The sequence below is a fragment of the Petromyzon marinus genome, assembly GCF_048934315.1.
Source record: "Petromyzon marinus isolate PM22_M1 ecotype Great Lakes invasive population chromosome 68 unlocalized genomic scaffold, UKy_Petmar_22M1.pri1.0 chr68_unloc.1, whole genome shotgun sequence".
NCBI lineage: Eukaryota > Metazoa > Chordata > Hyperoartia > Petromyzontiformes > Petromyzontidae > Petromyzon > Petromyzon marinus.
The window spans coordinates 4,813,902-4,824,855 of NW_027422597.1; the positions used below are offsets into that span (position 1 = coordinate 4,813,902).

The window sequence follows — 10,954 nt, forward strand, 5'->3', positions numbered from 1 at the left end:
GGTGATCTGCCTGAGCCCTCTCCAGACAGAAGCAGCGTCGTTTGTAGAGAACTGGTGTTTTAGTCTCTCTGAGTACAGTCGTTTAGCCTCTCTCACCGCTTTGCTAAACCTGTTCTTCGACTCCTTGAATCTGTCTCTATCTCCACTCCGTGTAGTACTGCACACTATATATACTTCTGTGTGTCTCTGTGTAGTACTGTACACTATATATAGACTTCTGTGTGTCTCTGTGTAGTACTGTACACTATATACACTTCTGTTTGTGTAGTACTGTACACTATATATACACTTCTGTGTGTCTCTGTGTAGTACTGTACACTATATATACACTTATGTGTGTCTCTGTGTAGTGTGGGGGCTACCGTCCCCCGCCATCACTGAATTGTCGGGGCTGCTGCTCACCGACTCCCCCATTCCACTCACACCGCTACCCCCCGGCTGCTCCGTCAGGTCCAGACTAACGACCCCTAACGTCTCGCCCCCCTGTACCTCTGCCTGGGATGTAGACCGCGTTTGCATAGTTTAATTAGCGGCTCGTACGCTCCGCGCTTGCGATGCGTTACACTGTGCAAAGGCGGGGTGGGGCTGTAAGCGCGCTCACCAGTAAATCTCCGTCCCGCCCGTAAACAAACAGGCGCGGCGCGTGTTTCCCTCCCACCCGCGCTCCACGTGTGCCGACAATAACAAACACGCCCCTACCCTCTGCCCGTAAACAGACCAATCGCACACGAAGGGGTTGGAGCCGGGGGACGGGCGGGCGGGGTTTCTGCCGTGCGCGCGCCGCTAATTGGGGACGCTCGCTTGGCTCTGAGTTAAAGGTCCCGCTCAAACAGTCGCGCGAATACGCGCACGCTCGGCGCTCTAACTCGCTATCTCGCGACCAGACCCGTGTGCGGGTGCGTGACCGCGGCACCGCCACCCAGGTACGCGATCGCTAAGCACTATGGTGGGCAATCGTGCGGGCACGTAAACACCACCCGCTTCGTCTCGAGGTGCACAGCCGCGCATACACACGTAGACACCCGGCGCACACTCTGCCCTCCACTTCACGCTCCCAAAAGACCACGCAACACAGTTGTTTTTCCCCCCACTAGCGAATTTTATTTACCTGTGATGGTACGGTCAGTGGACGCTAACCTATCCCTCGGAGGTCTACGAGTCGATTTCCCCTACCGCTCGCCCCGCTCTCTATCCTGGATGTAAAACGGCTGAACTTACGCCTCTCTCACTCGTACTTACTTCTCCCCGATGTACTGACCGCTGTGAGGGAATGAGGCGACGAGCCTGCCGATGCTGGAGTACGTCTCACGGAAGTCTCGGATGGCTGACTCTCCTGCTCCCAGGACCGTGATGATCTTGAACCAGATGAACCCCCTTGCTACCCCGAGACCTAAACGTACACATATGGACTCAAACACACACACAACTCGACTCAAACACAAACACATTGACTTACATACACACATATGAACTTACACACACATATGGCCTAACACACACATGGACTAACACACACACACACATTTGGATTTTTGATTGATGAGCTGGCACTGCTAAGGTTCTGGATTCGAAATTAGGTCAGCACTCAGACCTCTGAGTGATGTGGCCATATCTCTCTTGCGAGAATCGAGAATATAGGTTTATCATACGCGATTGAAGTTATATCTAAAAACCAAGATCTCACTTCTGCTACGCGTTATCTGCACACATACTAGCTTACGTTTTGATAACTGTGATGGAGGGGTTATCTTCGTGCAGTCATTCGTGACCGGGTTGAGACCATCAACTCACCACACTTGACTGTGCAGTTTCATTACAGGCGAATGCCTGTATTTGAACAAAGGTTTTCAGTGATGCTGGCTCAAAGGGGTTGTGGATGTGATAATGATGATACTGAATGCAAACACAATCCAATGATTTTTTTAAGATATTTTATTTTGCATCACAAGCCCAAAGCATTGCAGAACATGCAACTGACTAGTTGCATGCAATTTCCTATAATTAAAGAGCATGCAATTGTAATCTAAATACATTAATCCAGATGGTGGTGCTGATGGAAATGATAGCACTGCAAGAGAAGTTCTTTAATTTTCTGGTGTCACCTTTGGAGAAATTGTTGGTAATTCGAGGCCAGTTATCATTATTTGTATATTCATTGTAGTGTGAAATGGAAAACAAATATGAGCGTTTTTGAAAATAGGTGTCCCAACACAAATGAAGATTGGTTGATTGTTTGAGGAATCTTTATCTTTCCGTCATCGTTTTGTTTGGTATCATTCACACGTGGATGTCTTCTCTCTATAATTTTAGTAGAAATGTTGGTCAAGTCCATCGATTATTCTGTTCGTGGCAGCATGCAGAAACTGTATTGTCAAGATATATGGTTGTATAATTTTTCCGTGGAGAATGTCGTTAGCTGTGTGCTTCGTGTGAGTTTTCACTCTTCAGCTTCTCATTTCTGAAGCCCATAAAGTTTCACCTCTTTTACCTCCTTCCAGTCATTTATGTCGGTCATCCAACTTGTACTTTGATGTTTTGAACCCCTCCAGATTTGCACTCTACCGATCAGCGTTGCCTATGCCAGTGTGTATTGTCTTGTTACATTGCCCAAACCACTGCAGGAAGTTTTTTTTTTCCATTTGCTTTTGCTAGTTCGGGGTCATTCTCACGTAAGTAAATGGCAAAAGTAACGTTAAAAATGATTTATTATCTGTGAAATGATAGTTAGATTGTAAAATCAAATATTTTGAAGATACCCTCTCCTGTGTTGGTTTGATCTGGAACTGTTTTTGTCGTCGTTTTGTTGCCTTGCCCAAGTTGGCATTTAGTGTTGAAAAATCGGCAGGAATGTACTTATGCTATTTGTACTTATATACTTTATTTATTCGTATTTCTTTATATAACTTTAAGCTACTGGCTTACCATTGATCTACTTTTTACTCCTATCGTGTTTTGTATTGTTTGTTGTTGTAACTTGCTGAATCGCCCCTACTGGACATCTGTAAAAAAGAGATAAATTTATCGTCGGATTCCTCCGGGATAAAGACAGATTATGATCATTCCATTGTGATTTCTGAGCGAACAGACTCAATTATGTACGGTATGTGCGAGAAAAATTCGTTGAAATAACTGCATCTCCGTGTAAATTATTTTTTCACCGATTCAAAGGTTCCTTAATTGCACGAACTGAAATCTCCCAAATGGCATATGTATTGCATCATATTTTATACCGCAGGGTTCAATAAACTATTAAATAAAGATAGGCAGCGTTGAATGCAGCATGCAGTTAGTAAAGCGCAGCACGTGCGTGCTTTTCCGGTGCCGTTTCACTTTTCCTTTGTTACTACAGTCGCCTTGGTGTAGGCGAGGCCCTTGTAGACACCCTCCATTGGGATGTCGTAGGTGGCGCCGTTCAATAAGGAGATGCGCACCGTACCCTTGTACGGGAGGTCGATTTCCGCGCGACCGATATTGATGTCGATCGCAGTGGTCTTGTGTGGAGGAACCGTGACGTTGAATGAGAGGAGCTCGGTTTTCGATTCTGAATTCTCCACGGCGTGCGTACTCTCGGTGCTAACGGTAAAACTAAAGCCAGCTTCAACATCCACGACATCCGGAACGCCGGCTGAGACGGTGAGGCTCACGGTTGCCTCCAGCTTGTTTGTGATCGACCAGGAGGAGGTTTTGGTCACGGTCTTGGAGGTTTCAATTTTATAGGTTTGGGGGACAGAACCAGTATTCTTGTAACTGAGTGATTTGATCTCTTCCATCTGGACTTTTGGAAGCTCCCTGTGCAGTGTAGGGTATGTCACGTTGATCAATTCTGAACTTTTAACCGAATTGATGAAGAGGAAGCCCATGCTGTCGATGTCTGAACCGCCTTTGCCCATAATTCCAAGGCAGATTCCAGAGCGGATGTCGACTGGGTACTCGGTCTTTAGGCCCCAGTCTGTCATCTTCACGAAGAATTCCCTGCCTTTGGTTGTCCTGAACTTGAAGGCGCCCAGGCGTGAGCCAGCCCCATTCCCCCACAGTGAGAGGGACGAAAACAGCTCCCCGGGCTGGAACACAAACTCTTTGTGAGATCCCGAGGGACTGCCGTACTGTGCAGTCCTTCCGTCCGTCAGCCAGGCCTTCACGCACTTGATCTGCCACCCTCCAACCCACACCCAGATTTTTTCCAGCGTTGCTCCATTTTTCCTCCCATCAAAACTGAAGGCTGTTCCTCCTTGTCCTCCACAGGTGTGTAAGGCCAATGCATAAGGCATTTTCTCCTTTCTTCCTGCACATTACAAGATACAGATTTGTTTAAATTATTAAAGGAATTTAAAACATCGTGATATTCACAGTTTGACTTTCAAAACCACATTATATTGACACATTTGTAATAGTTATGCACTTCTAAATTTGCATGTCGACTCAGATGTTATCGACAATTCAATAACAAATATCACTATTGCGAAAAAACTGTGAAAAAGCAGTACATCATCATGTTGGGAAATTGTAAAAAACACACACATTGCATCAGATTATTAACTCGTAATGGCTAACTTACAGCTAAAGACAATGAAAGAGGAGCAGACAGTGACAAGGTTAGATAATTTACAAGAATAACTGTTTGAGGTTAAGAGAGACTTGTCTGCAAGAGAAATACAGCTTCTCTGAAATAAAAGTTGACACAACACAGTACAGCAAATCCTTCCCTCGAGGTTTTACTGTTTTGGGCCAAATTTATTGAGGTACTGTTCGCCGATTGTGCCCCTGTGGCTCGACCATTCGCAGTTGATCTAGAGATTCCTGTATGCATGGTAAATGTACTGCTCGCGATTATGCTGCCATGAAAGTACACAATGCGCCATCTTGTCCCCATCGTATTGCCCAAGTGGCCCATCGTGGTATCCCAGGCCACGTGGTGTTCCTAGATTCCAGTGGATAGACAGTGAGGTTCAGCCGCTCACGATTTTAACTTCCTGCAGTGAACAGTACTGTACACGGTTACCTATACAGTACATCTACGAATAGCCCCTCCTGTATTCAAAAGCTTTCTTTAAGATGTTTGATTCAAGCATAGCCTCATCCATATGGAATCACAAAATAGCGCAAATAGATTTTTATTCCCTTACGTTACTTAGGAGATATCGGGGCCTGACCCTTTGCAGATTTCCTAAAATAGAACAAAACAATCGCTTTCAGAACTTTATTCAATAGATCAACAAGAAAAAGTAAAGGACATGGAAAAACTGGGAGAAGGCTCGGTGAGCTGCTGGTTGTTTGCTGCGGTTACCTAAGCTCCTATCAAATATAGATCGCGGGTCCTGAAACCATTATTCACGGTTTCTAACACATTGGGGAAATGCAACCACAGGTGAATCTCATTCCACTCCTTAAACACATTGTGGAAATGCAACCACAGGTGAATCTCATTCCACTCCTTCATATGTAGACAATCGCCTCTGTGGGGCAACCAATCACTAACAATACGATGCACAAGGGCTAACTGGCCTGGCTGGAGAGAGATAGGCTTGGAAAGGGTGGGGGACCTTCCAATTAGGGTTACCAAAATATCAGGGACACCATCCAAAGCTACAAACAAAAACTTTTACCACATCACTCACCCAATCTTGGATGGTCTGGTGGAAAAAGGAAATGAAAAGTTTGTGCAGGAGATTGAGACCGGGTTAGAGCCAAAACTAGAAAGCTGAGGGGGAAAGGCTGCTGGGACAGGACATTCCTCACCAGAAATGGACTCAAATATGTTGGGCTCAGACAGCAGGCCGCAGGTCCCTTCCTCTAAACATAATTTAGTTCAAATTCACACATTCCTCTCCTAATTGCCCTAGATACCACAATGCACGGTACAGATGTAACTGAATGCCTTCTGGACGTGCCCAGATATTTTAGAATTTTACGAGAATTTAACGGATTATTTTAATCGGAACTTGGCACAGAGCTGAGCCCCTCAGTGGACTAAACTTTGCGGGGCTTGAAAACAAAAGGGCTATCGGTACGCCAATATGCCTTACTGAAAACCGGCTATATTGTAGCAAGAAAGACAATACTAGCAAATTGGAAACAAGAACCCCCTCTTGGGGACTCTGGCACAGAACTATCCGTGCCTTGGCGGGAATCAGCTCCTTAACAAGGATCTACCAGGGATATAATAAGAGTAAGAGGCAATGTGGTCCCCATTTTATTGATCCTGCGTGAATAACCAGAAAAGTAGGGAGTGGGGCAAGGGGATGAACTCCAGACACTGAAACATTGCAATAGTCACCATTGCTCCTTGGGGAAAATAAGAAGGATAAGCCCAGACATCACGCTTATGTTACTTTGTTTCCTGTCAAGTTTGGATAAATTATTCCCCTTCCTCCCCCTTGTCCTTCTTCTTCCCCTTCCCAGTTAATCTGCTGCTCCTGATCGTTGCCTCTGTCGTAGGTCAGCGAGCCCAAGGGCATCCAGACGGGTCCCCATTTAAGGATTTATTGCACCGGGTTCGACACACGATCGTAATTGGTATCGCCCTCTGTGATGGCCATGTTCTGGACTCTTACAAAAAAACATGCATTGGATAAATAAAGGGTGGACGATTGACCCAGGACATCAAGAGTCGTGTTTTTCTTCTTCTTCTTCATGTGATGCAGTGTGGATATCAAAGAGAGAGAGAGAGAGACAGGAAGAGAGCAAAGGTAGAGGGGAGGCACGAGTATTGCACAATCGACGTCACTTTTACACAGACAAACGTCATCAATGCATTTGTATGTAAAGTTTTTTTCTTGAACATTTAAACCAACGTTGTATGATTGTCAATTGAATTCACATCTTTATATTTTTAGGAGTTGCTTGCTGCTGATGCTGTTATACGTTTTTTTTTTTCACTGATTTGTGACAGTACCTTACAGAACGGATTTGTAGTGAAAATAAACACAGAAATCCGATAGCATCTTGTTTTGCCAACATCACACCAAACAGGCAGGTTCTCAAGGGGTGCCAGCTCAGAAGTACTTACCTGGGAGTCACCTGTCCAACACACACACCACCTGAATTTTTAAGAACGAGACCAGTCAGGAGTAACCCACATACTCACCTTAAGGTTCTCTTCCCAGAGCATGATTTTCTATCACCAGAACACTGTCATTTATACTACTGTTGCACAGGCCACGTGATCCAGCTACAACCTAAATTATAGATCGCTTCGCATCACTCACGTCAGAATAGTTTATGTAAATATAGTTTGGCATATTTCCAGAAATTATGAATATTTAATCTATCATACATTGATATGTTTTTCAAACTTGAACCTCTCTTTCTTTTTCATGATGACGAGGTGGAGTGAATCAATGAGTGGTGTATTATCAAACAAGGTCCTTCTTACATTATGGAACCTTGTTTCCGTGCCAAACATCGTAATCCTTCCATTAAAAAAATATTCTGAAGCAGAAAGTTAGTAGTGCCAGATACACCAGCCACATTTGCTACCGTGTAGCAATATTTTAATGTCGATGTAAAATTCAATTGAGGGACATGATTATTTTGGTGTGTTCTGGGACTGTTGTTGTACATATCCGGGAAAGATCTAGATTGTTGTTGTTGTCTTGGTGAGGGACTGTTGTTGCTGTTGTCTTGGAGTTGTCTGGGACTGTTGTTGTTGTTTTGGTGTATAACTCTTGTACTTGTCATGGTGTTTTCTTGGACGCTTGATGTTGTTTTTGTCATTTTGCTGTTTTGCCCCAGGCGTGCATTTGGTGTCAAAAAATTGGCAGGAATGTATGTTCTTGTGCAATTTGTACATCTATACAGGAGTATCTCACTTAACGAGCATTCTGTCTCTGCTAATTCGAGCGATTTCAATACAGATTAATTTGTTCCAAAACGAGCAACACTCTCAAGGCACTACTTTTAGTTGCAAAAATGATCATCTTAAGCAGCGTTAAAACAAGTATAGCCAAAACATAACCCTCGTGCTCCTCCCAAGAGACCTCATTAGTTAACGTGTGTTGGGCTGAAACAAGCGTTCTATAACTCCTCGTTGGGTAAGGATTTCGCGTATTCATATTCTGTTGTTGTACCCAGAAAATCCTTACTGACTCTCAAGATACATTTTCGAAAGGGCCTCTCTAAGTTTCACAGTAGGGGGCGATTTAGCTGCTCTGTGTAATCTCAATTGAGTAATTTTGCAGATACATTTTCAACATTGGAATGTTCGGCCACACCAGAAACATTTACAAATAAATTGTGAAAGAAGAAAAGCAGAGAACCCATAGGAAACCCATCCAGGAGCTGCTCAGAAATCGAACAAAGGACGTCTAAACTGTGAGGCACAAGTGTTAAAACTCTGCCACCCCGCCTACAGTATCAAATTGAATCCACGAATTGAAATAGAATTGGAAAGAAAAAAAGCCCGCTTCAACTACAATGGAAGTCAAATGGTAATAAATTTTAATTATGACTAAAGTTTGTCATCAGAATCCCTATAAATATGACGAAAAATGTAGTGCATTTAGTGAAACAGTTAAGCCATAACTGGTTTATTAGATTAATCTGATATACCAGTCGTTCCCAACCAGTGTGTTTGATGTGTACACCTCCCAGCCTAATATCTTGTCCTCATTCCCTGACCAGCACATAATCTACTGCGAATCATCCCTAACTTTACTTTACAATCCCTGTTCGTACCGCCTTTGGAGATGGTACACCAGATAGCCACTAACAGAAGATTAATGCAGTAATTTATACAAACGTTTAGGCTCCACAGTCCCAGAGTGTCAGGCTACTTTATTCCCAATAATTCGTTTGGTGCGACTGAGTAGTTTCTACTTCGAAAATAACCTTTAAAAATACACAGACCATGAAAACGAGACGTGACAAATGAAACATTACAATCGATCAGACAGAGGTTACGAATCAAGCCATATTACACAATACAAATAAGTAAGACATGCACGTGTAAGATACACGATATAGAAAATTAGCCAATGCAAATGAGACAAACAGCAGAGACAGTTCATAAGATTCAGGGCATTTTAGATGAGTTATTACGAATTGGATATTAGATGGGCAAAGGGAGTAGGTAGAATATGTTAAACAGTAACAATTGAGGGCGAATTATAAAGTAAATAATCATGAGCATCCCCACGCTGAGAAACATGCAAGGAAAGCAATCTTGCTAGCAAGCTGTTATGAGTAGCAAAAACATGTTGCGTAAAGCAGACGTGTTACGTAAGAAGTACCGATATAGATGTCTCTTCTCTTCCATCAGCTGTCAACAGGTGGTTGACAACGAGGCTGAATGAAATGGTTCCTTTGATTTCGGTCACTGGACACGACATTCGCTGTGCCGTGAGGTATGGTGAATTGAATATTGGCTTGGCAACATTGATCGGTAATATTTAACGAATAAATAATCAATAAATAACCGTGATAGTGTTAATGTATTGAGCCTATCATTTTTATTTAGATAGTATTTTTGGGTTTTTTTTGGAAGCGGAAATGCCTTAGCCCACAAAAAAAGCATCATGGAGAAGGAAGTGAAGTGGCACTGCTGTGACTCTGCTTATCTGAAACCCGATTCACACCACCATCCATCACAGAAGAATTCTCTCATCAAGACTCTGTACCATAGAGCCCAATGCATATCCGACCAGGAAGACATAGGCAGTGAACTCAAGCACGTACACCAAGCTCTTAAGGCAAATGGTTACTCCGACTATACAATCCGCAAAGCTATCACTCAAACCATGAAGAAGGACCCTCTTGAGGAGCCTTTCAAAACCATCACTTTACCTTACATTGCGGGGATCACAAAAAAAGATCTCCAAAATCTTGAATAAACACAAGATCAACGTCCGTTTCAACACATTACATAAAATCCGTGATCTGGTTCCGTCTGTAAAAATATGTGATTCCGGACATACGGTACCCTGGTGTCTAGAAACTAAGTTGCCTCTGTGGTAGTAGTTACATTGGAGAAACCAAACGCCATGTCTCGGACCGCATTCGTGAACACAAAGCAGACCATAAACATGGTAGGACCAACACCTCGGCCATGGCAGATCATTGTTATAATTCAGTAGGCTCACATGACATTGACTTTTCCAAGACAGAGGTTCTTTGTAAGCCATCTGGCTACCATGAGAGATTCGTTCATGAGGCTATCCACATATACAAGCACAAAGACAATTTCAACCTAGAAGATGAATTCTGGCTTAGCAATCATTGGAAAGATTTGATTAACAATTTCAGGTCTTAATTGATTGTTCACGTTTACAGTGGCTTTCAGACATCATACATTAATGTTTCGTCTCCCCCCTCCTCTTTTCAGAACATAGATGGACTAGTGATTGATATGCCGATCGGAACCGTCTCATAAACGCCGTCCAATTGCCAACTTTGGCCTAAAAGCATTGAACGTGAAGTCGCTGTCCCGCTCTCGATGGTGGTGCTCCATCATCGTCCGATTCAGCTGGCCGTTCCCCGGAGGGTGCGGGTCCATCGTCGGCGTGTTCCAATGCCGTGGGAACAGCTGCAGGACAACTTAACACCGTCAATAGCACCCGCTCCGTCGTCATAAAGCGGTCAAATGCCTCCGTCAATGTCGCCAGCCTGGCCTCCCACTGGGCCATGAGGACTCTCCAGTCACCCGTCGGCCCCGGGATCTCGGCCCTGCTTGAGCCACCATCCCGCTCGCTAGACACTTGCTCGACCAGGTCCTCCGGAGGAGTAACAGCCACTTGGCCAGACACGGGAATCACGTCCAAGTCGTTGCTGTTGTCGGACGAGTCCATCAGCACGTTCTTCCTCTTGGCCGATTTCTTCGACATGTCGGCGTGGTTTTGTAGTCACCTCTGACACCAAATGTAGTGGTTGATTTCACTTGGACAACTTTTGTTTTTCTTCCAACACCACTTCATTTACAGTTCCCCAAATGTCCTCAATACTTTACAGTTCCTTTGCTTGC

General features: G+C 44.0%; 1 protein-coding gene across 1 annotated transcript; it reads right to left on the reverse strand.

The window, feature by feature from the left end:
* Positions 1-1,914: 1,914 nt before the first annotated feature.
* Positions 1,915-7,134, reverse strand: LOC142908029 (aerolysin-like protein). The gene is made up of 2 exons (XM_076058164.1): positions 7,085-7,134; positions 1,915-4,282 (listed from the first exon to the last, which is right to left on the reverse strand). Exon 2 carries the CDS (start codon positions 4,266-4,268, stop codon positions 3,327-3,329), a length of 942 nt encoding a protein of 313 aa, XP_075914279.1. The 5' UTR covers positions 4,269-4,282; positions 7,085-7,134; the 3' UTR covers positions 1,915-3,326.
* Positions 7,135-10,954: the final 3,820 nt, after the last annotated feature.